The sequence below is a fragment of the Jaculus jaculus genome, chromosome 3 (genome assembly GCF_020740685.1).
Source record: "Jaculus jaculus isolate mJacJac1 chromosome 3, mJacJac1.mat.Y.cur, whole genome shotgun sequence".
Lineage (NCBI taxonomy): Eukaryota > Metazoa > Chordata > Mammalia > Rodentia > Dipodidae > Jaculus > Jaculus jaculus.
The window spans coordinates 131,867,504-131,894,333 of NC_059104.1; the positions used below are offsets into that span (position 1 = coordinate 131,867,504).

General features: G+C 41.1%; 1 protein-coding gene across 5 annotated transcripts in view; it reads left to right on the forward strand.

Annotated features, from left to right (window-relative positions):
* Otud7a (OTU deubiquitinase 7A) overlaps nucleotides 1-26,830 on the forward strand; it is a 302,377-nt gene that overhangs the window by 256,478 nt on the left and 19,069 nt on the right. For all 5 annotated transcript variants that reach the window (XM_045145985.1, XM_045145981.1, XM_045145984.1 and 2 more), the window contains 2 exons: nucleotides 1,615-1,833; nucleotides 25,776-25,877. In XM_045145985.1, the coding sequence (XP_045001920.1) occupies nucleotides 1,615-1,833; nucleotides 25,776-25,877 (321 nt within the window). The remainder of the gene's footprint in view (nucleotides 1-1,614; nucleotides 1,834-25,775; nucleotides 25,878-26,830) is intronic.

Below are 26,830 nucleotides of genomic sequence, written 5' to 3' on the forward strand. Positions count from 1 at the left end.
ACTAAGGCAGGAGGATCATGAATTCAAAACTTGCTTAAACTGTATAGCAAAGCCTTGTCTAACAAAAAAGAAAGTATTTTGATTTAGGTTACATATTATTTATTATATAGCCCACTGGCAGAGTGCTTGCCTCACATACCCAATGTCCTGGGTTTCATCCTCAGCACAGATGATAGATGAATGGATGGATGGATGGATGGATGGATGGATGGATGGATGGATAGATAGATAGATAGATAGATAGATAATAGATGATAGATATAGTAGAGATAGATAGATAGATAGATAGATAGATAGATAGATAGATAGATGATAGATAGATAGATAGATAGATAGATAGATAGATAGATAGATAGATAGATAGGCAGACAGACAGACAGACAGACAGACAGACAGACAGACAGATTTCAAATGATCGGCTTCCTACAAAGTTACATACTATGCTTAAAAAACATTCTACACTGAATTTCTCATTCAGTGGTTGGGAAGCCCAAGAAGAAACAAAGAATAGGATAGAACATCATACCATAGAGTACAGGGATAGAAGAGCATGCAGATAGACCCAAGGAAGACATGTACAGACTTCATATGTGTGTCCTCCAGATGTCCAGGTGGGAGGTGTTTATCTGAGAAACCTGAGTAGAATAACCTGTGAATGTAAAGTCAGCTACCACAGAAGACACAGAAGGTTGCTTCTTGTTTTAAATTTGTAAGTGCATGGAAACAGAGGGGTCACCTGGTATCACTCAGTGCTGGGATAGGAAAGTTCTCAGGAGCTGAGTTAAATATAACTCAAGACCAGAAGCAAGTCTGCTGCATCATTCAGCTCACAGTTCTCTTCCTGTGGTTCTGAGATGGAGCATGCCAGGTGAGGTACAAGTTTAGTCAAGTAGCAGGAAGACCTGGGGGATAGAAGAGGCATGTAAGATGGAATGGCTGGTAGGTGAAGAATGTGGATGTTCATGTGTATGTGTATAGGGTACATCTGTGTTAATATATTTTGTAGTGTGTGCACATAGCTGTGAAAATGTTTGCTGCATATCTTATATACTCTTATTAAATGCTCTGTACATGTTTGTATGGTGGTGTCTAGTTCATATATACCTGTTATATGAGCGCGTATACATGTAATGCATGTATATATAGATTTTATAGTATATGCCTAGGTACATGTGTTTGTAAATAAATTTGTTGTCTCTAAGTGTCATGTGTATTGTGTGTACATAGATCTACATATATACCTGTGTGTGTGGATGTATGTAAAGTGTATATTTATATGTACATATATATTGTGTTGTATAGTATGTACATATACTTCTACTTATCTGTGTGAATAGGTATGTGTTTATATGTGTGTATATTTGGTGTGAGTATGTATATATATGAGGGTATTTTGTATTATATATGGTATGTTCATAGTATACACATGTGTGCTTGTGTATGTCTATGTGTGCCCACAAGTGCATGTATGTGTGTGGCATGTATGCATATACATGTGTTTTCATGCACTGTGTATATGTATGTGGGTATATATGTGTGCTCATAGGTAGTTACATGTACTCACAGAGGCACCCTTACACTGACATAATCCCTGTCTTTCCTCTTTGCCAGCAGAGAAACGGCTTTCACGGGGGATTTCCCATGCCAGCTCAGCTATTGTCTCCCTGGCCCGGTCGCATGTGGCAAATGAATGCAACAATGAGCAGTTCCCCCTGGAGATGCCCATCTACACATTCCAGCTGCCAGACCTAAGTGTGTACAGTGAGGACTTCAGAAGCTTCATTGAACGGGACTTGATTGAGCAGGCCACCATGGTAGCCCTGGAGCAGGCAGGTAAGTGGCTGTACCCACAAGCTCCTGTTCCCAGGACTACAGAGTAAGCAAGCTGGTCCAGTCTGGATCAGGAGGAAGATTAATGTTCCTGTCTTCTTTCTTAGGCTCTGGAGTTTGTCATAGGGATTCTCCATTTGTCCAGCTCTAATAATCTCTGTGCTCTCTCTCACCCTGTGCTGTCTGGATGTGGGGCCAGTGAGAAGTCATGTGGATATCTCTTTGAGGCATTTCCCTCATCCCTAAGTCCCAGTGCTTCCCTGCAAATGAACTCTGTGCTGCTTTGCCTTGTATTCTCTTCACCATCCTGCTGCTCTGCAGGTGCCAGAAAGCATAAGAATTGTCCTGGGCCTAGACAAAACGAGATCTTTTTGCTTCTTGTCTACATGGGCTGGTCCTGGGCCCTAAGCCTCAGCTCCCCATTTGCGAAGATGACAACACTGCTAGAGAGGAAGCTCTGAGGACTCTCTGACATTTACCTCACTTAACTATCACTTCCGTGTCCTCCCTGGGGAGGAAACACAGAACATGACTTCCATATCTCTATCCTTAGCATTGTCCCACAAGCCTAACATGCCAGGGAGGAAAATAGGGAGGAAAAGGAACCTTTATCATCCTTGACATTTCTTGGGGGAAGCACAACAAATGCCTGAAGAGATACGGTTTCTTCCAGAAGCCAAATCAATACCTCTTTCATAATCATTTGCACTATAAATATTGTAAAAATCACATCTTCAGGCAACACAGACATGTATTTAGAAAGCTATGTCCTTCTTCCCAAGCTATGTGCCTCCCTGGTATAGACTGTGGACCAAAGAATGGAAACCAGGCCTTCTGATTCTGGACCTTCATCCAGTTCTTCCTACCTTCTGGGAGTCTTGCCTCCACTTCTAGAGGCCTGGCCCTTGAAGGGACTCCCAGGTGGCATGTCCCAGCATAATAAGAAGTGAGGCCTCTTAGGTATGACATCACTCACCAGAAAGAAAAGATTCTGCTGAGGACAACAGTCAGCAACATAAGGCAGTGGAGTAGAAATTATCTCAGCCTTTCACCAAACCCAGTGAACATATCTGTCAGTGTTTCAGAAAAAGGTGACAGGGAAGAACCTGTAGGTTGGTTGGCCATGGGAGCTAGAATAATCAAGATGAAAGAAGCCTAATGAGATGACAGGATTTATAAAGGCAAGGTTTAAGGACATCAGCATAGGATAGTCCTAATCTAATGAGGTTGACACTAGAAACTAACCATCACAGTCTCCAACCACATTAATCATGAGGCATGTGAGCAGCCCATCTGATTTTAAGGCCTCTATGTCAGTGGGTGCAGCTTTGAATTCCCCAAATATATCACAGGCAGGGAGAGCAGCCTATTATAACCCTGGGGATGACAAATCATTCTCACCCCATATCAGCTGTAGCCTGGTCATCATCAACTAGAATTGACCTGAGAGGAAGGGAAATACTTTTAACTGTTTAAAAACTAGTCAACCATTGAGAATACAAGGATACATCCACTTCTTCATCAGTGACCCTGCTGCATTCACATATAAGAAGACTCAGAGATCAACTGCTTGGGAAAAGACATTTGGTACCTCATCTGGGGTTAACTTCCCCATGGACAAGAGTGTATGTGGTACTTCAGTGTGTTCAGGGCCCAAGAGCAGAGATATATTTGTGTTACATAGTTTCTGAAGACACAGAAGGTTGGAGTACAAATGTCAAAAATAGTTACAGGCAACTTTAATGTATGCCATCATGCCTTGCTTCCATAGAAGGGTAAATGAACTAGAGAGAACCTACTGGCTCCAGTCCCAAATGATCTCCGTCAAGTTGCTTGATCTGCTTGAGCCTCACTACTTTCCTTGTGAATGTCAGAGATGAGCAGCTGCCCAACTGAGATAGAACTAACCCAAAGATACCTGTACTGCACTCCCACCACATCTAATTCTAAGTTGCATGCTGTCTCTGCAAATCAAGAAGAAAATCTTTGCTAAGAAAATCTTCACCTAGGTGTCTGGGGACATTTGAGAAAGGCCAGAGTAACACACACAGGTGCAGCAAGAGCTAGAGGAACTGGGGGAAAAGCAGTGGAATGGGATTCCAGGCAAGAACAGTTTCACATATTTTTTAATCTTAACTGTAGGCAGAATTTACAGTCTCCAGAGGAGTTAGGGCAGGAGAGTAGCCCAGGTTTTTATTGTACCTTATGTATCCTGGCTGCTCTGTCAAGATTGTACTGTGGCATTATAAGAAGGATCCCTTACAACGTGCTCCCCCCAGACACAAAATGGCCTGGATATCCATGACCTCACAATGCCTGACACTACCTACACAAGACCATCATAATAGGAGGAAAAGATGATGACATCAAAATAAGAGAGAGACTGATTGAGATGGGGAGGGGATATGATAGAGAATGTAGTTTCTAAGGGGGAAGTGGGGGGAGGGAGGGTATTACCATGGGATATTTTTTATAGTCATGGAAGTTGTTAATAAATATTCGTAAAGAAAAAAAAGAGAAGAATTTGGAACAGGAAAGATATGGTTACTCTAGCCCACAAGGGACATGGTAGCCAGGGCTTTTCCATAGCAGTTGAAGTAATGAGAAGCAGGTAAATATTGAGGTAGAATGTATTTTGATGTGACTGCCAAACCTTGGTGAGGGATTTGGTGGAGGTTGTCACAGGCAAGAATCAAGTGTGACCCCAAGAAGGTGGCCTCGCCACATGAGTAGATAATGATGCCACACTGGTGAAGGGAGCAATGAGGAAGCTTGTATGAGGTTATGCTCATACTGGTAAAGTTGCTACACAGCCAACGTGGATTTGAAATTAGAAAGAGGTCTAGACAAAAGGTATAAATATGGAAGTTTGCAGTGATATATGAAATGCATAGGATGAGGTAATCTCAGGGGACCTCACCTACCATGCTCCCAATAGTTCCATGCAATATGAGCATCTATTGGATTCTTTTTTGTCAGAAAAAATTCAGTTAGCTTTATTAGTAGATGACATGTTGAAAATAATAACTAAAATCCATTTTGAGCTTATCCTGGGACAGAAAAAATGTTAAAATCTTCAGCTGTGAGGCAGAGGTAGGAGGATCACTATGAGTTCAAGGTCACCCTGAGACTACATAGTGAATTTCAGGTCAGCCTGGGCTAGTGTGAGACCCTACGTGTAAAACAAAACAAACAAACAAAAATTTCCAGCTGTGGTTCTCCAGCACCAACAGCTCAGGAAATGAAGGACAACCTAGCAGAGAAGACAGACAGTCCCTGGCGTGGGAAGCAAGGAAAAACAGTGGCTGACAGCAGGTCAGTTTCCTCAGACAACAGCTAGCAAGAAAATGGGACCACAGGTATTCAGTGGAAAGGACTAAGTTCTGCCAATAAGTATAGAAAGGAAGTCTCCCATGTGCAAGGCTGTAAATGAAGACACAGCCAGATGATTCCTGGATTTCAGCCTGGAGAGACAGAGTATATTCTCAAACCAGCTAAAATTTACCAGAATAATGACCCACAGAAACTGAGATGATTTTAAGCTGCAAACTTTGGGGTCATTTGGTATACAGTAATAGAAATTAATATAATGCCCTTTTAGTCAAAGGACATTCAAATAGGAATTCAGTCCATTCATTCCTATTCCTATCCCAGAAGTGTTGAAAGGGTCTGAACAATACCTGTGTCCTTGAAGCTAACTACAGCTCTGCAGCGACAGAGAGGCTACTTAACTCACAAGAGCAGACAGATGACTCCTGGGAGCTATGCAAAGTGCACTGTGGCCTAGGCTGGTGCTAATGCCATATCCAGAAGAGAAAAAGAGATGGATTCACCCTACCAGAGAAGTTAGGCAGTAGACTGACTTAACCTGACTTCCAGAAGCCAAGTCTCACCCAGTTGGTAGCATTCACACATGCATGCATGCATGCATGCATGCATGCATGCATGCATGCATACATACATACATACATACATACATACATACATACATACATACATACATATAAAAAATAAAAAAGTCCAGGCATGGTGGCACACACCTTTAATCCCAGCACTCGCGAGACAGAGGTAGGAAGCCTGAGACTACATAATGAATACAAGTCAGCCTGGGCTAGAGTGAGACCCTACTTCCAAAAAAAAAAGAATATGAGGTTATACCATCAAAGGTCAATGGTTCATTGCTGAGGAGCCATTAGTCACTTATTTTGGCATTTCTGAGCAACAGTCCTCAGATTCACACATGATAATGGGACCAATTAACTTGTGCCTGGTAACTAAGTATTACCATACAGTTTAGAATAAGATGTCAGTTTGCCCATCGCCCACTGAGATATTTCCATGAAAGAAAACAAAACATGATGACCCTCTATGAGAAAGCCAAGGAATTCTTGCCTAGAATATGACTGTGATTCTTTTAATAGCATTGGAACCCAGCCCAGGGTCAATTGTTTCCCTCTGAAATGTAGCTCAGAACTGCTAGCATCATGAAATGTCCACAGAGGATCATGGCTCTTCTAGGTTTGGCCACCTGGAGATTCTGCTGTGAATGACAGTAGGAGTAAAGAATAATCACATTAAAAAGGAAGCCAGGGAAAACCACAGGAAACAGTGGGAGGGGACAGGCTGCAGTTTGGAGTGAATGTTCTCCAGTTGCTCCAGTGGCCAAGGGTTGAAGGACTGGTTCCCATTCAGTGGAGTTATTGACACGTGGGCCCTAATGGAAGGAAATTACCCCATTAGAGGTGTGCCCTTGAAGGAGATGTTTGGATCCTGTTTTCTCATCTTTTTTCCGTTTTTTTAATGATTTGTTTATTTATGAGAGAGAAAGAGGCAGGTAAAAAGTGGAAGAATGGGCATGTCAGGATCTCTAGCAACTGCAAAGAAACTCCAGATGCATGTGCCACCTTGTACATCTGGCATTATGTGGGTACTGAGGAATCAAAACAGCTAAAAATTGATCTACCATATGACCCAGCTATAGCACTCCTAGGCATATATCCAAAGGACTCATCTCATTTCCTTAGAAATACGTGCACAACCATGTTTATTGCTGCTCAATTTATAATAGCTGGGGAATGGAACCAGCCTAGATGTCCCTCAACTGATGAGTGGATAATGAAGATGTGGCACATTTATATAATGGAGTTCTCAGCGGTAAAGAAAAATGAAGTTATGAAATTTGCAGAAAAATGGATGGACCTGGAAAGGATTATTCTAAGTGAGGTAACCCAGGCCCAGAAAGCCAAGTGCCACATGTTCTCTCTCGAACTTGGGTCCTTAGGCTTCGTAGGCAAGCGCCTTAACCACTGAGAAATCTCTCCAGCCCTTCTTTCTGTTTTTGTTTAAATAGCCCTCCACCATGCATACATTCCTGCAATGATATTCTGTACTGGTATAGACCCAAAAACAACAGGACCAAATGTCCATGGAATGAAACTTCCCAAACTCTGAGCCAAAATAAACCTTTAATTTGTTAAGCAGATTAATTTTCAGCATTCTGTTACAATAACACAAAGCTGATTTATACAGGGTATAAAAGCAGCAAGACAGAAAATGCAGCACCTGGCAAGTACTGAGTGGATAGTTATGTCCTGACCCCTCAGCAACAAACACAGTGCTGCTGGTGGTGCTTATTCCCCAAGAACCTCAGCCTCAGCAGCCAAGTCCCCACCAGTTCCCACTTGTGAAACAAGTGCCCTACACACTGATGATCTACCTGGTGCTGCTGACAAAACACTCAGATACACAAGATGTTGCATGAAAATAGTTTATCGCTTTCTGGGGTGCATCAAGGAACAGTAGAAGCCCAAGATTCATTGGCAAGGTGGCCTCTCAAAGACCATGGCAGATGGAGTCCACATGAGCACACCTTCCTGCACAGCAGCTGAGGAGCCACAGAAAGCTGCCTTATCTGGGTTTCATACCCTGGGGAAATAATATAACTGGGCTAGCATGATAAAGGACATCTGTTATAAGAGGGTACACCCTGGCTATGGCTATTCTCTTCACATCAGAAAGCTGTCTTCAAGCAATCCTACAGTCATATTGAGAATTACATGGGAAAACTGTGTCTATCAGAAGCTACTTGGAGGGTTGACCTTTGACCATCTAGCTCTCTTAAAACATGACTGCTTACTTTTTAATATTTTATTTATTTTAAAGACAGAGAGGAAGAGAAAGATAGAGAGGGAGAATGGGTGCACCAGGGCCTCCAGCCACTGCAAAAGAACTTCAGACACATGTGCCACCTTATGCATTTGGCTTATGTGAGTACTGGCGAATCAAACCTGAGTCCTTAGGCTTTGCAGGAAAGCACCTTAGCCACTAAGCTATCTCTCCAGCCCATGACTGCTTACATTTGCAAAGCCATCCACACAATTTCTGTCTTCTCTCCCTTCCTCTTCTCTTGAGTCTTTTACCCTCCACAATCTCTCTCCAACTCCCTCTGACTTCTATTTTCTCTGACCACTAAATGCTTTTAATAGAGTTCACATAGGTCAAACCAATGCAAAATAATCTGCTGATCAACACACATCCCCAAAGATCCTTCACTTGGCCCTGTATTATAACCTAATCCTATAGAGAATCATGGTCAATGGGGAGGAGATTACACAGAAGTGCTTCCCAAGAGGTATGAATCTTAGGGCTACCTCAGAAGTCCTCCTGCCCCATATGCAGTGAAGTTATTAGCAAATGACAATCCCCCCGTGCTCAAAGATTCATGATAAAATAATAAATAATATTGAATATACTGGAATCAGGGGAGTTTCCCAATGTGCCAATGTGCCACTTTTAACCATTCCACTTGTATGGTGAACCATGCTATGGGTTGAATTTCTCCTAATGATTTCAGATCTCAAACTGCACACCTCTGAGTCCTCTGAGAAAAACAGACCTTAGGCTTAACAATCAGAGCTGTGGCTCCAGACACCTAGGCTAGACACTATGATAACTGACTGTGCTTTCGTAAAAATAGCCTTCTCATACATACTCCATGCACTCATGACATTGATTACCCTCCACCTCACTTCAGCCACATGCAATTGCCATTTTGATTAGCACTTGATAGAAAGGAAAGGAGCCCTGAGAAGCAAGACACCCCACCTGGGCCACCCCCACCTGGAAAATAGAAAAGCCAGGAGAGTGACCAGCTGTGTGTTCTACCCCACCCCACCCCCACTTCCATACTTTCTCTCTCCAGCCCAGATCCTTGGAAATTGTCACCCTTTCACTGAAGACTTTAAGCTGAACATACCCTGCATATGAATTGTACTATTCCTTGGTTTTATCAAAGAGAAAATCACAAGTGACAGACTCCCAAGGAGCAGAGACCAGATACAAAGCTGTGCAGTGAGGTCATGCAATAGATCTAAAATCTCCCTGAATTGATAGTGGACAACTCTGCTCTGTTCCACTGCTTTACTTGTCTTTGGAATAAAATGACCATAATTTTATTAATTTTAAAGCATAGTCTTTTAACTTTGCTTTTCTTATTAAGATTTATTTTGCTGGTATGTTGGCACATGCCTTTAATCCCAGACCTCAGGAGGTAGAGGTAGGAATGGCACTGAAAGTTCAAGACCAGCCTGAGACTACATAGTAAATTCAGGTCAGCCTGGAGTACAGTGAAATCCTACTCAAAAAAAAAAAAAAAAAAATATCTGTGCGCTGCAGAGCTCAGAAGTTAAAGCCTGCTGGCCTAGGATTCCATTCCCCACTACCCACATAAAGCCAGATGCAAAAAGCAGTGCAGGGCTGGAGAGATGGCTTAGCGGTTAAGGTGCTTACCTTCAAAGCCTAAGGACCCAGGTTCAATTCTCCAGGACCCACATAAGCCAAATGAACAAGGTGGCACATACATCTGGAGTTTGTCTGCAGTGGCTGGAGACCCTGCTGGCCCACCCTTTCTCTCCCACTGCTCTTTCTGTCATGTAAAATAGATAAAAATAAAAAATATTTTTAAGAAAAGTAGTATAAGCATCTGGCCTTCATTTGTAGCAGCATGGGACACTGGCACACCCATACACACACATAAATAAATAAATAAAATATTTTTGAAAATATTTATCGTTGCTATCCTTGGCTTTGCTTTTCTATATGAACTAGCCTATATGGGATGAATATATATATGTATATTAGTTACACACACATTAATGTGTAGTCCAGATGAAAGACTTGCTATCTATTTATATTAAAATTTCTGATCCATGGACATAAATTGTCCCTGAATTTTATATATGTTCCAAGTGAAAATATTGAACATAATTCATAAATTTAACTTTATCCATTTAATTCAGTTTTTTTCTAGGTAGGGTGTCACCTGGACACCCTGGAATTCACTATGTAGTCTCAGGGTGGCCTCAAACTCAAGGCAGTCTGTCTACCTCTGCCTCCTGAGTGCTAGGATTAAAGGCATGCATCACCATGCCCAGCCCATTGATTTATTTTTAAAATTATAAGCAATATCTATTTCTCTCACTCCTCACAAATAAAGAAAACTATTTTAAAAATTAATTTTTAAAATAGGTATCACCTTCAAGGCCTGCTTTCAAGAACCCATTTATACTAGCTAGGGCACATGTGGCAAAGGTTCCCCAACCTCCCAATACAGTGCCACAACCTGGGAACCAGTTGTTTAAATACATAATACATAACCTATGAGAGGTGTTTCTCATTCAAACTAAAACCTTTACCTGAGTTGGAAGCTTGTAAGAGTCATGAGCTTATTCTGTGGGTAGACTTGCCAGTCTCTTCAGTCTTTTCACCAGAGCTTCTGCCTAACCCCAGTCCAGGAAGCTGCAGTGGCTACAGCATGAGCAGACTGCTTCCTTCCACACTTCTCAGCTGTCCTGTCACCCCTTCTGTGAATTTTGATGATCTGCGGAATGTCCTGTCTTTGGAATGGAGTCAGTTCTTCGTTTTCATGTCTCTCCTCCTTTACCACTTCACATGGACGCAGCTTCTAGTCTGTCATCTTACCCAGGAGTTCTAAAGTTTCTCATCTTTATTAAAGAATATTTTTTAAATCACATAGATTCAAAGATGTTAAAATTGGCTTTCCACAAACTTACCCATATACAACTAAATTAGACCAGCCTTTTTTCTGATGTGATTTTTGGCTGGATGAGCAGGGTCTATTAGCATGCAGTAAGTGGATCATGGTCAAGTTTATTTAGTCTCTAGGAGCCTCAGTTTCCTTCTTTTTAAAACAGAAGTACACACAGAGAGATATTTGATTCATGGTGGGTTTGTAGTAAGGAGGAAGACACCCCAGTCCAGCCAGCAGGGTCTTAATCCAGAAGCTCATCACCACACACACTGCATCTGAAATAAGAAGACCCATGGCAGAGACCCTCACACTCACCTCCTGTGTACTTTCCCAAGGATGCCTGTAGGAGCACCATTCATGATGTTGCATGCCTGTAGCTACACCAAGGCAACACATCCTTGAACTGATGAGGTCCCTTTTAAAGAATGAGCATCACTGTCCTGACAGCCACCCTCTTATACTCCATGAGCCAGATGACAGCACATGCCCATGTCAAAACCAGTCCCCAACAAGGGAAGGAATTGTATGGGTGCTCTCAGCCCTGCCAGTATTTTGCTCCCTGGGACAGGAAAGGACACTTGGATTCTACCAGGAAGGTCAGGGAAGCCACTTCCCTTGCTAGTATATTCACTTTCTCACTACTGTTCCCACTGATTTTCCTGGACCAGGATCAGCTTAAATTCCATTCAGAGATAGATAGTCTACATTCTGATGAAATATATCAGGCTTGCAGGCAGTACATACATTCTGTCACGTTTTATACTTCTGTTAGTAAGAATCTTACCATTATCTTTTTCTTTGTAGTGGCATAGTTTTAATATTCCTCGCCCTAGATGTTTGTTTAAAAGATGTTTTTAAACCTGAGTGAGACATTGCTATTTCACAGTCTACAGAAAAAGAAGTTACTGAACAACTGCAAATTCTTTCCAATTATTATACTTCCAACAGTCCATGCAGTGGTGCTTTTAACTAGGGCTCTTAATTGCATTTCTCATTTAGCTTTAATGAGGTGATCCACGGTGCTATGAATGTGCCAACTGTTGGCATAAGCGTTAGCATCCTCATATCCATTTAATTTTGAAGTTCATTTGAGTACGTGTAAAACATATTCCATTTAGAATTAAAAGCATAGTTATTGTATGTCAAGAAAATACTTATCATTAAAACAATTTTACTGAGTATTTATCAAATAACAATGAGAATAGATAGGAGCCAAGTTTAAACAAAAATATGAGATTTATTAAACATGTTAGTGTGCTGATTTATTAGGCAACAACATGCTGAGCCTTTTTCCTTCATAGTTCATTATTCCTACTTTGAAAGTATTAATAACTTTCATTTTAAAATCTTAAATGAGAGATACAGTGAAAAATGTAAATGAAATTATATTCCTTCAGTTATTCAAATCTATTAGTATTGTTCTCTTTCTGTTGTTTTGTAGGGGGTAAAGTTTGAATACAGTCACTATGTAGCCCTGACTGGCCTCAAATTCAAGGCATTCCTGTCTCAGCCATCCAACTGCTGGGATTGTAGACATTAGCCACCATATATGATGTTGCAGTCAGGTTTGTATTGCTGGCAGAAACCACCCAACCAGGAGCAGTTTGTGGGAAGGGGAGATTTATTTGGGCTTAAAGACTCAAGGGGAAGTTCTATGATGGCATGATCAGAGGCTGGATATCACCTCCTCGCCAACATTAGATGGACAATAGCAACAGGACAGTGTGTCAAACACTGGCATGGGGAAACTGGCTATCACACCCATAAGCCCACCCCCAACAATACACAGCCTCCAGGGGGGTGTTAATTCCCAAATCTCTATCAGCTGAGAACCTAGCATTCACAACAACTAAGTTTATGGGGAACACTTTCAATCAAACCACCACACATAGCTTACTCAGTCTTTAAATCTTTTCCAACTGAAATATATTTTTACAATTTTAGGAAATCTGTGATAAATATTCTTACTTAAATGAAATTCACAAAGATAAAGGTCCTGAGAGGTGACCATTACATTTCATCCCTTAAGTAAAATACAATATATACAATAAATATATATGTTTTATATATTTTACTCATAGTTTCACATAATGCTAGAAACGATATATATACTTGATTCACATAAAGGTATACATACATAGACATACAAAATCATATACATAAGCATATTTCAACTTGATTCATGAATAAGCAATATCAATATCTAAGATGCAACTTATAAACAGTACTTGTGTCACTTAAAGGCACATTCTCAGATGACTCAGACACATTCTCTCAAAAAATAAATGCACCTGCTAAGCAGGGTGAATGTTGTCCTGTAATACCATCTTGGTAACAGTGTTTGGCTCATTGCTGTATGGCTCAGCCTATCTCCCTGTTCCCTCATATCCCTGCCTTAGTTCTTGTGTTAGTTACTTTCTTATTGCTGGAACAGAATACTTGACCAGCAACATGAAGAACATATGGGCATTCATTGTTTGTTTTCCTTATTAATATATTGACCTTAACTTCTGAGAGTTGTAAATTTAAATTTATTTATTAGGCTAGAGTTTTGTGGCAGATTTTCTAAATATTTTCTATTAAAAATAAACACATCTACTAATAAATTCAGTTTTATTCATTCCTTTGCTATATTTCTTCATTTTATGTATTTTTACATTATCGCACTGGCTAAAACCTTCATCAATGTTAACACTTGTTTCCCTTTCAGGTTGCAAGCATATCTCATATTTAAGTACATGTTAGCTCTCATGTTTTATAGATGATGTGTACCATATTGAAAAGATACCTTGTTTTCCTATCAATTTTGTTGCTGAATGATAACTTTTCTGTGTACGCTCTAGATTCAGGGCTGTTTTCATATATCTCATTAATGATCTCACTGTGTTGTGGACAGAGTTCTCTCTTGTTCCTCCTCCAATATTTTTATCTACTTTTTTCATCATTTCAACAGTTTTACTATTTGTTTTGGTGAAGTTTACTTGTCTTTATTCTTGTGGGTGTTTGTATACCTTCTAAACTCTGTATGACCAAATTTGGAAAATTCTTGAACATTTGAGTATGGCTTCAGACCCATTTGTTTCATCTCCTTGAATATATTTATCCAAGTTATTGAACAGTTCCTAACAGGAAACCTCAAGATCTGGATTATTTGTGGAGATTTTTTCCAACCGTATAATTTGGTAAATTGTTTGTGTATATACCTAGTAATTTTTACTACCTTCGAGACATCATGAACTTAAAATTTTAGGCTGTAAATGATGACATGTTTCTGTAGAGAGGAAGGGCCTTCTTCTGGTGGCTGATTAACTCTAGTAAGAACTGCTAAACTGAGACTGGCTTTCAGTCCTTGAAGGCTCTGTGTACTGTTCATGCTTTGTCCAGTATTTCCAACTTACCCTACTGCATTTTGTCAGCTCTCCCTCAGTGGTAGGATAATGAACTTTGTATCTCATGACCCATTGAAAATATTGCTTTGTCTAAAGAACATCAAAGTGTCTGAGATTTTACTCTGCCTGCCAGCAAGTAACCTAGCCTACCATGGCTCCATGAGTGTTGACAGAAGACCTGAGACTCCTGAGTCAGAGAAGGGCCCTTTTATTTACATTTATCATTTGAAGCAGCTGTGATACCCACACCTTTCTTCATGCAGATACATGTGATACACACATCATTTTTCAGGCAGAAGTCTATGGGGTTTGTTCTAAACTATAAAACATTATTACTATGCCCATATACTTCCAATGATCTAAGATATTTCTTCCTCCTTCACTGAGGTTGTTCCTTCCTCTGCCCTCACAAGATTCATGTGTGAAGTCACATTACCTATAACTTACTCTTTAAAAATCTACTGATCACAACTATCTCTGTCCTCAATGACAGCTAAAACCAACAGAGACAAACACATGTTTATAAAGCCGAACCACAAATAAATTAATAGAGTCCTCTTTAGGTTGGACTAACCCAGAGATTATAACAAATAGGACAGTTTGGGTTTGTCAGAAGGGAAATAAAAGCCACAATGAGCCAAAAAATGCCCATCTGGAATTTTCAAAACCCAGGTCTCTGTCACCCCTGCCCTGTTTATCCTGAACACTGCATAGGAGATACATAGAAGGAAATGGTCCCTCAGTTGCATCCAGTAAACAAACTAAACAAAGTCTTACAAGGTCCTTTTATAGAATAAATTTTCTCCCCTGAAATTCATATGTTAAAGTCCTATGGGGGGCAGGTAGGTAGTAAAATCTTTTGGCATTGGAATACTATGCTGTCATCTACAAATGTGTTGTACTGCATTCATAATTATCCTAGCATACAGCCTGTGAGCAACAAATTGAACACACTTGCCAGTTAAACTTGTCATGATTGTATTAGAAGGTGGAGCCTTTGGGAGGAAAATGGGTTTCAAATAGTAGGGAGATAGGGCCAGGATCTTGGTTCTTCCAGGCTGCTATAACAAAAAAAAAAAAAAAAAGTGCCTTGAATTGAGTGGTTTATAAACAACAGAAATGCATTGCTTACAGTTCTGGGAGCTGCAAAGTCCAAGATCAAGGTGCTAGAAGATAGGTATATGAGGAGGCTTGTGCCTGATAGCAGGCACTTTTAATGTATCCTTCACAGTAGAAGAGATAAAGAGGCTCTCTTAGACCTCCTTTATAGAGACACTAATCTCATTCATGAGATTATGACCAAATCACTTCCCAGATGTCATACAACACTATAGCTCTGGGGATTGAGTTTCAACATATAAACTTTAGGGGGACACATTCAGCTCATACCACTCAGAGTTCATTTTGGGGCTAGCTTTTAGAAGGCCATCCTGATGTTCAATACTGTCATGTAAAATGGTGTAAGAAAGTTTGTGACATGGGTAGTAAAGAAATTTACCCAGGAAAACAAAATACAAAGAGAATTTATTGAAATACATTTCCAGAGTGGTAACAGAAGGTAACAGAAGCTCAGAAAAAGTCATGTGGATGAGAGGAGGTAGAAATCTTTTATAGTAATTGAAAAGGAGTTAATTGATTTTATTTCATGGATCATTTGTGCAAGGTCCATGTCTGGCCAGAGAGACAGATATTTCATTATCTCATTTAGTACTAAATTTTACAGCATGGTATTTTTCCTTAGACTGGACGTTTGTTCAGGCACCATGAGTCAGTAGGAGTTAGTTATGTCTGCATAAGACATAAGTCACTAGGCGCCGTAGCATGATGTTAAACTGTGGAATTTCTGCATTCGTGTTGGCCTTTGTCCCTACATTTCTTCCCTGGCATACCAGCAAGGTGAAATCAAGGGATAAATGTGTTTCTTCTGAATCCACTTCAGAGATGAATGGTAGTATAGAGGAGGCTCTGGTCAGTATTAATGATCTGACATAAGATTGTAGAATTGTAAGGTGTAGGAGTCTTGAGAGACATTTTATAGGAGGGATTGGCTAGGGCAAAAGGTGAAAGGTCAGACTGTGACACCATTTGGAGATCTAGAGGTCCTTGGTGGTGACAGGGGCAGACATCTATGCTGATGATGATAATAACTGACACAGTACCCTTTAGAGCTCAATTGCCTGTAATATGGGGGTTGTGCAGCCAGTTTTGTTAAAATATGGAAGAAATATACCAGATTAGCCATGGAAGGAAGCAAGGACCATAACTGTATACCAACAAAAGAAATTTTCTAGAGGAATAAGAGGTACATACATCAATCAAAACAATAAATTGGAAAAACTGACAGTAAGGGGAGATCAGAGCAGCAGACTTGCGAAGAAGAACGTTTACCATAGGAGAGGACAGCAAGAAGGCAAGAGCCTGTTGTATTGTGGATGCAGAGGGTTTGAGTTTTGGTTTGTTTGGGTTTTGTTGTCATTGCCGCTGTTTTCAGCGGGAGGGTGCTGTGAGGCAGGAAAGAATCAAGCAGGAGACAAACCATCAGCATATGCCCATTGCCTGGTGATGCCTGTGAATTATAGGAGAGTTGAGGAATGTTTCAAGATGGAAATAAAGTACAAGCAGTTTCAATCAAGCTGGAAGATGAGTGTGACAGACCCAGAAGTGATAGAGATTTTCCCTGGCACTAATAGAGGAGACTTTAAACAGATTCAGATTGTTACATACTTGGAGCTAACCAGTTAGTTTTGACAAGAATACATCTTGAAAAGTTGGGGGGTCTGGTTTGTTTTGTTTCATTGTTATTTTCATTTTGCTTTGCTTCAGGACCAAATCAGGGCCTTTCACTTTCTAGCTAAGTACTTTTCTACTGAGCTAAGTCCCAACCCTTGAAAGGGGCTTTTAGGGCAGTCAAGGAGGAATTATGGGCTGAAAAGTTTGCTACATGGTTAAAGGAACTTGGCTGCAAAGCCTGACAACCTGAGTTTGAGTCCACAGTACCCATGGAAAGCCAGATGCACAAACTGGATCATGTATCTGGAATTTGATTGCAGTGGCTAGAGGCCTTGGTGTGCCTATTCTCCCATTTACATATTCTCCCCCCCCCCCCCGTCCTTGTAAATAAATAAATAAAAAGAATGTTTTAAAAGGGATCAGCCTGGTGGTGCAGCACAGGTGAGGTGAAGGTGAGCATAAGTGTGATCAAGACACTTCCTGAAGCTGGGAAGATGGCTTAATTAGGGAAGCGCTTGCTTTGGAAGCATGAGGATCTGATCCCTACAATCCACAGAATAAAGTGGCAATGTATGTATGTGATCCTAGTGCCAAGGATTCCCGAGCCTTGCTGGCCATCTAATATAGCCAAATCAGTGAGCTGCAGGTTCATTGGGAGACTCTATCTCAAAAAATCATAATAGTAATAATTATCATCATCATCATCATTATAAGGTAGGGAGCAATTGAGAAAACACCTGTCAACCTCCGGCTTCCACACGCATCCACCTACATACATACAAATATGCATGCACGCCACCCACCCATTTGGAGAATGCCAAAATTAGGAGCTATGTATCATGGTCCATAGATTTAGTTATCTGATGTTGTCCCTGGGGTTGCTTTTGGGGGAAAAAAAGTAAGCTTTTAATTGACTTATTGTTCTAATAGGGTTCTTTTCAATCTCACCTCGAGCACTTTTTGAAAAACAGAATTTTATCTTAGATGAACCAAGTTAGAAGTTCTCTTAGCTAGTGGAGTACTTAATAAGACCCATTAAAGTCCCCTTTAAATAGGCTGAATGATTGTCTTCGGAGGTTTTGAGAAGTGTCCCAGCTGAATTGCAGCAGGATGAGAATCTAGTCAGAACTGATAGAATTTTGAAAGATTTCTAATTATTTTATCCTCAGTTATGCTGTTTGGTGTTTGAGACATGTAAGTGGCCAAAAATTAACATTTTCTTTTTCACAGTTAAGGTCATTTGAGATGCCATAGAGGTTACTCTACGATGCTTATGAGGAGCCCTTGGCTTCTTTGTTGTGCCATCTGCTGGGATGCATCAGGGTCTTGCTGACCATATGGCTCCCCTTGTAAGCCTAGGAGCCATTTGTCCCTTTAGTGACTCTTTGTAGGATTTTCACTGTAGGGTCACCTCTGAGGTCCCCATGCCCTCTCCAGTCAAAAGACAGGTGACTTCTCAGAGCTGTGGTACTCTTTTCAAGGCGTACCACCATCCTGTGGCTCTCCTTTTACCCCTTTATCCTAACCCCTAGAAGAACAGTTTTCACCAGTTTTCAAAGAGTGATAGATTTTTAATGTTAATTTTCATGTAACATATAGACAAAGCTGATGTGTGACTTCTCCTGGGGAGACATGAGCAAGAGTCTGTCCACCCCTGCTAAGGCACTGACAACAGACCAAAGAAATGGGTCTAACTCAGGGATCGAGGGAGTGTACTGGAGTTATTTACAGAGCACAGGTGAGGAGTTACTTACAGGAGCATGGGTGACTCAGAGACAGCTGCATCACCAAAAACCCCACCCCAGCATGGGTGACGACTCTAAAAACCTTCATTTCTATAGCTCCCTGACAACTTGAAGCCAGCTAGGCTATCTTAAAGCATTTCCTCTTAACAGCAATAAGGTGGGGTTTTTGCATGTATGCCATGTATGTGTTGGTAGGAGTGATATGGTGTGTGTGGTGTATGTATGTGTGTGCAAATGCAACACCCCATGCATGTGTGGAGGTCAGAGGAGACCCCCACTAGTAATCACCTACTTCTTTCTTTGAAACAGTCTTTTCACTGATTCTGGAGCTTTAGCAGTTTCAGGAGCCCCATTAATATCCTATCTCTGCTTCTCAAAGAACTTAGATTATAGACATATGTGGCCAAGTCAGAGATTTACATGAGTTATGGGACTCAAACTCAGCAGTCTCAGACCCTGTCTGGCCCCCATATTTACATAGGAAGCACTCTTAACCACTTAACTATATTTCCAGCTTGCCTTGTAGGTGTTGTTTTTTTTTATTTTGTTTTGTTTTTATATTTACTTTCTGGGTCTATAAGCCTCCCTCCTCCCATCAGGAAGGAGTTTAAGTTTGGTATAAATTTTTTCTACCTGCTCTTCTACAATGCTCCTTGAGCCTTGGACTGCTGGCTGACCATTTAGCCACTATGTCACAGCAGCAGTCATTTATTCTCAGGAGCTTGATCAGTTATGAATCTCTCAAGTACACTACAAAACACCAAAGAGAAGTTGTACCAATAGATGGTGGGGAATGCAAAACCCTATTGAAGATTTCTACTATCTACCCATTGTTGGCTGAATGTTTGATAAAATTTTGTTTGATAAAATATTGTCAAATTGAAGTAAATCTTGGAAGCTAAAAACAGCAGGAGTAAGTTTTGAAGGTCATAATAATGTGGCCAAAGCTAACTGTTAGACCAGAGCTGCAGCTGTGTTGCTGGAGAAAGTGTCAGCAGAAAAAAAGCAGAGACAAAAACCCTGAGAATATGTCTGCCAGGAACAGAATGGGCAGCGTGGCATGGGTGCATCCTCCTCCATCGTGAGACACCATTCAGCACGTATATGGATACAGTGGCAACCTCTGCATCAGAACATGGATCCTTTTACTCTCTGCCCTCTATGATGGAGAGAGTGCAGCTGTGTGTGCCGAGTGAGAGGTCCAGGCAGCAATGGTGGCATCTAGGAAGTGTAGGAAGTGCCAAAAGCATCTTGATACTGGTTGTTGTCATCATCTGTCAGAGGATAAGCACTGTACCTACACATCAACATGGGTGACTGCTGCAGACAGGTTTGCATTGCTGGTAGAAATCACCCAACCAAGAGCAGCTTGTCAAAAAAAGAGGTTTATTTTTGCTTACAGGCTGGAGGGGGAAGGTCCATGATGTCAGGGAAAATGATGACATGAGCAGAGGGTGGATATCAATCTCTGGCCAACATAATGTAGACAACAGGAACAGAAGAGTGTGTCAAACACTGGCAAGGGAACACTGGCTATAATACCCATAAGCCCACCCCCAACAACACACTGCCTCTAGGAGGCTTCAATTTTCAATCGCCATCAGCTAGGGAACCTACAATCCAGAACACCGAAGTTTATGGAGGACACCTGGATCAAACGACCGTATTCTGCCCCTGGCCCCCATAAACTGATATCCATACATGATATAAAATACAATGCATTCAGAACAACTTTAAGAGTTCCCATAGTTTTTATCAATTCGAATGAAGTTCATACATCCCCATAGTCCAAGATATCTTAACTGAGCCATTATACCAAAAAATCCCCCCCCAAAAAAACAATGGCACAGAATAAACATTCACACTGCAAAAGATGGCATTGGGCATAGCAAAAAATATTTAACCAATACAAGATTTAAAACAACCAGAGTAAACATCAAACTCTGTTGCTTCAAGTCCAACAACTCTAGCCAGTGACAAATCTCCAGGTCCAATAATTCTAACCAGCAACAAGTCTCTGGCATTCCAATTCCACCCCTACAGCTAGGCTACTTACAGACTGGAAAACTTCATCAGGGCTGGCAGCTTTCCTCAGTAGCCATCTCATGGTCTGGGCATCTCCACTAGGTCTCCACTGCAATCCACGGTTCATCCTCATGGGCCCATGGGGTCGCCATGCAAGCATCCAGCAAACCTGCTTCACACTGCCCATTGCCATTTCCAAAACACAAGACTGTTGTAAACTCAGTGACCCTCTCTTTCCTGCATTTCTTATACTCCACAATACCAGGTAGTGTGCCAATTTGTTAATCCAGGAGGGGCATAAAGCAGTCTTTGAAGAACAGGACACTCCTTGAGCACTCAAGCCCCTTCAAAAGAGTCTACATTTATCCTGTTGGCCCATTGTAGGTCAGCTGGCCCATTCTCAAAGGTTGTAATCTCTCAAAACAATTTTCAAGTGAATGGACAGCAGTTTATGCCCAAAGATTTCATTTTTTTGTGCCATGTCCCTCTGCTCACACCAGTTCATTTCTACATAAAGCAACCCTGCACTTCTCAAGACACAGGCATAACAGCAAGCCTCACACAAACTGCTAGCCCAGTCCAAGCAAAGCTCTTTCTCACACTCATAAGCCAAACCTCACAGTCCATAGTTCTTACTGCATTCTGGTCTTTCAACTCTGATCAGAATAGTCCATCAAGCTGTACTTAGAGCAATGCAAGGCATCTCTTAGGCCAAATTTTCAAATCCTTCCACATTCCTCTTGCAAATCAGCTCCAAAAGGCCAAAGCCACACAATCAGGTGTCTAGCATCAATCCCACTCCTCGGTTCCACTTTACTGTTGCAGTCAGGTTCGCATTGCTGGTAGAAATCACCCAGCCAAGAGCAGCTTGTGGGAAAAAAAGAGGCTTATTTTGGCTTATGGGCTGGAGGGGGAAGCTGCATGATGGCAAGGGAATATGACGATATGAGCAGAGGGTGGACATAACCCCCTGGCCAATATAAGGTGGACCATAGCAACAGGAGACTGTGCCAAACACTGGCAAGGGGACACTGGCTATCAAACTCAGAAGCCTGCCCCCAAAAATACACTGCCTCCAGGAGGCTTCAGTTTCTAATTGCTATCAGCTGGGAAACCTAGAATCCAGAGCACCTAAGTTTATCAGGGACACCTAAATCAAACTACCACAGTGACCCAAATATTTGGATTAGCAACTATGATTTTCCATCCTATTTTGTGATCCAAAGGGGGATGTCTTTAGCCTACTAAACTATGGTCTCCACATGGCAGGTGAATTGCTATGTAACTGACAACAGCCCAAGGACTGCTACAAATACAACAAGCTTTATCAGGAGAGTATTGGCCAGAGCTTTGAGAGCAGTTTTGAGTTCTGCTCAATGAATGGACAGCCAAGTCCACTGTAAATTCTTGCTCACATTGGAGATGAATAGTTGCCACTGCCGAGTGAGCACCACCAATTGTCAGCAGAGGCAGCCAGGAACCAAGGCCAGCATTTAGAAGACTATGTTGAGAAACCTACGCAGTAAACAATTTACCTTGGGCAGCCACATAGGAGATAAGGTCTCCCCCAAAAGCCACTTTTTCATGCAACTCCAAGATTCTCCTAAGAACAAACCAGCAGTATTATTTTTTAAAAAAAATTAACTGTGCACTTTACTCTATGAACATACTGTATATTTATCATTTTCCATCAGGTGATACTCTTATGTTCCCTCTCCCCTTAGTACCCTCTTCAATGGGGTTATTGATATTCACTGTGGAATCATGAATATACCATTAAGTTTTTATGAGGGGGACAATGTCTCAGGATACTCCTTCCCACCCAATGGCTCTTACAATCTTTATACCCTCCCCTTCTACAATATTCCCTTGGTAGGTGTGTTGTAAGTCTCCTTTATTGTTGAGCTCTTTGTATACTCTGATTTTCTGCTATGATGAGTTTTGAGTCTCTTTAGTGTCTACTGCAATCTCACTGAAGGAGGTTCTCAGGTTAGCATTTAAACAACACTCATGTTTAGTTCGCCTCTTCATCTGTCATGTCTCCTAGGCCCTGGCAGGTGTGATAGAGATGACTCTCTCATGCTAAGCAGTCAGCTTTCTTTTCTTGTAATATGGATGGATCTTGGGTCTTCCAGTTATTGGCCACCATTTGTAAAAAGCAGATGCTCTAATCAAGAGTGAGAACAACATGGATCAAAGGGGATAAACATAGTCATTTAAAAGACTTTTTTGACAGGCATACCCACTAACTTAGCCACAGAATAAAGGGAGCTTCCCTCTAGAGTGTATCTGTAGGCTTCTGGCTTTGTTCTCAGTACCAAGCAGAAGTCCTTCCCACTGAGTGGGCCTCATAGCCAATCAGAAAATAGTTGATTCCCCCATAGCCTGTGTGCCACTCCTGCACAACTGTGTACATCTTGCTTAACTCATCCAGCATGTTCTTGAATATGTCACCTCTATTTGACAAGTAATGGGCCCATAGGTACCTCATGTATAAGAATGAAAATAATTGTACATAAACTCTTTAGCAAATTGAGCTCCTCAGTACATTTCAACAATGCTGGGTTTATCCTAGGGATACTAATTGGATTAATATCCAAAGATGGTACATTCCAGTCTTCTAGTCCCCAGAATCAGTGGAGTGGCTAATAGCAAACCTTTCTGCCTTCCCCCATGAAACAAAAGACCAACACAAAAGTTTTCAGAAGAGCAATTAAACACTGCTGAGGCACTGAGATTTACACTGGGAATCTTAAGATTTCCTCGGAGAAGTAAGGCTGCATAGGCAACTGTCTTAACATGAGATGCCAGAGAAACCTGGGTGAAGAGAAAGATTTTAGCAAAACTTGGGGTACGTTAAGCATATATCTGGCTTAACTGTAAAGTGTTTTTCTTTCCTGAAATCTTTCGCTGAACACAAGGTGAGTGTTCAGAAATCCCTAGAAAATGAAGCAGAATTCAAAATCACCATGGGGCTCTCATAGTCCAGCCAACTCTGTGGCAAGTGGAAGCTTTGTTCACTGTCCACCAAAATAAACAGAGTCTCTCAACAGCAAGGTTTGAGCAGGACTTCTTGCAGCCCATTATACATATGTGGGGTTTGCTAAGTTTGGAGCTGTTTGGCTCAGACATACTCACCTTGAGTGCATAGTGTCTACCTGGGCCTGGTGCCCCCACACACCCCTGTAAGATTTGCAGGAAAAGAAGAGCTGACACAAATAAGAAACCATGATAGGATCTTGACAGAAAATGTGCTTGACCAGTGTCAATTTGGGAAAAAAAAAATCACAGCTTTACTATATTGTAAGTTTTCCAATTTATGTATATATGTCTCTGTTTGTTTAGAAATTTGATTTCTTTCATCAGCATTTTATACTTTTTAGTGTGCAAGTATTAAGAGTGTGGTAGGTGCTGGAGATATGGCTCAGCAGTTAAGGCACTTGTCTGCAAAGCTGAAGGTACCCTGTTCAATTCTGCAGTACCCACATAAAGCCAGCTGCACAAGGTGGAACATACATCTGGACATCTGGAGTTCATTTCTTGCAGTGACTAGAGGTCCTGGCCCACCCATTCATATTCTGTGTGTGTGTGTATGTGTGTGTGTGTCTCTCTCTCTCTATATGTGTGTGTGTGTGTGTGTGTGTGTGTGTGTGTTGTGTGTATATGCATATACATATATGTATTTATGTATATTTATATATTAATATAAATATATATATTTATATATAAATAATATCTCACTGTCTCTCAAATAAATAAATACTCTTTAAAAGATATTTAACATGTGTTAGATCTTGCCTAAGTCAATTCTCAGTGGTTCTAATATGTATCACATTTTAAATTTGGATTCTCATATATTATTGCTACTGTACAGAAATACAACTGATTTGTATATATTGATCTCATATTCTAGGACCTGTACAAAAAAAACTTATTTGTAATTTCCTTCTGATTTTCAATATAAGCAATCATTTCCTCTGCAAGTAAAAATAGTATTATCTCTTCCTTTCTTTTCTAAATAGTTATTTATTTATTAGAAAGAGAAAGGGAATGGGCATGCCAGGTCCTTTGGCCACTACAAGCAAACTCCAGACATATGTGCCACCTTGTGCATCTGGCTGACATGGGTCCTGGGGAATTGAACCTGGGTCCTTTGGCTTTACAGGCAAGCACCTTAACCACTAAGCCACTTCTCCAGCCCTCTTACTTACTTATCTATGACTACAGATTACTTTCTTTTTCTAACTTGTTTCACTCGCTAGGACTTAGAATACAAGGTTAAACAGCAATGGTAAGAATGTATATACATTCTGGAGGAGATTTATAGTATTGGCTTGTTTATTTCTTTGTTTTTGAAACAAACTTTTATTGTGCCACTCAGGCTGATCTCAAACTGCTGTCCTTCTGACTCAACCACAGAACTGATGATAGTCGTGTGTCATCCATGCCCCCCTAGGACTGGTTTTGAATGTAGCTCTGTTCCAGTATTTTAGTGGTTATTCTTGATTGTAATTATACATATTCCTTATCAAAGCCAAGTTGTGTTATCTATCCACTTTTAGGGGAGGCATATAATTCTTACCTGCCTATTTGCTCCTTTATTCATGATATAATTGTCTTAAATATTCATTCCAGAGGACATGATGCATACCAACAATGTTATCATTGTTGTTGTTTCTTTTTGTCATTGTTGTTTTTTCAAGATCAGGTCTCACTCTAGCCCAGGCTAACCTGGAAATCACTATGTAGTCTCAGGCTGATCTTGAACTCACAGAAATCCTCCTACATCAGCCTCCCAAGTGCTAGGATTAAAGGTATGTGCCACCATGCCTGGCATCATTATTTTTTCTAGCATCAGATATAATTTAGAAAATTCAAGAGGAGAATGAAAGTTTATTATATTTCCCACAGTTTTTATTTTATTTGAGAAAAGATAGACCCTATGCTCTACCTTCCCAAATTTATACCTTTACTGAGTCTCTATTGTAGAGTGAATTTCTTTTCCAGGTCGCCTGAACTGGTGGTCCACTGTGTGCACAAGCTGCAAACGGCTTCTCCCTTTGGCCACAACAGGGGATGGGAACTGCCTTTTACACGCTGCCTCACTGGGTAAGTTCTACAGCACAGATTGAGGGCAGCAGGGCTCCAGGCCTGCTTGGTGCATGATTCACACATAGACAACATGCTAAGTACAGCCAACCATATCACTCCATCAGATGGAACCAACATCTGACCCTTTTAGTCAAACAACTTGCTGGGTTGGGAGCGATAGAACACACATGAGAAGGACCTGACTTGATGGAGATGGTCAAGCAGAAACCTCAGGGAGGGAACTAGAAAAGCCTGGAGACATCAAAGACTTTCTTTGAGATGCAGGATCTTTACTGAGACCTGAAAACTTGAAAGAGTAGAAAAGAGGGCATTGTGGGCAGGAGACAAGGTGGACAAAGGGCAAAGGGACTGGGGGGTGTTCGGAGCCAGGGCTAAACTAGGAGCTCTTCAAGCAAGAAGATGGGAGCAGTGCATGAGGCTGGGTATTTATGGGATAGCCATGTAGAAAGCAGTTTATAATAAATGTAGAGTGGTAAAAATATGCATAGGTTCCTCTTGGGTCCTCACAGAGGGATCACCACCATCAGAATATATGGCAGATACATTTACAACCTTCCCCGTTGATATCATAGGCACACAAGCCATACAGGCATGCTCAGCAACATTCAAACCTTGACTGAGACTGACTGAGGATCACAGTACACTTTCCAGAAACTCAATCAACCCCTGTAGGCCAAGCTTCACATGTACAGGGATGCCTCCATTTGTCATAAAAGTCTGGATTTGTACCAGAGGGCTCAATTTCAGGCCAGAACTTCCACATAAGTCCCGAAGGAATGAGTCAGTGAGGTGGGTCTCTCAATGAGAACCAAGTCTGGGTTTGTCCCAGGGGTTCAATATCAGGCCAAAACTTCCACATAAGTCCTGAAGGACTGAGTCAATGAAATGGGATCCTCAAAGATTGCTTTCCCAGGTACTGTAACCCAGAGCAAGTTCTAGTCCTTCAACTC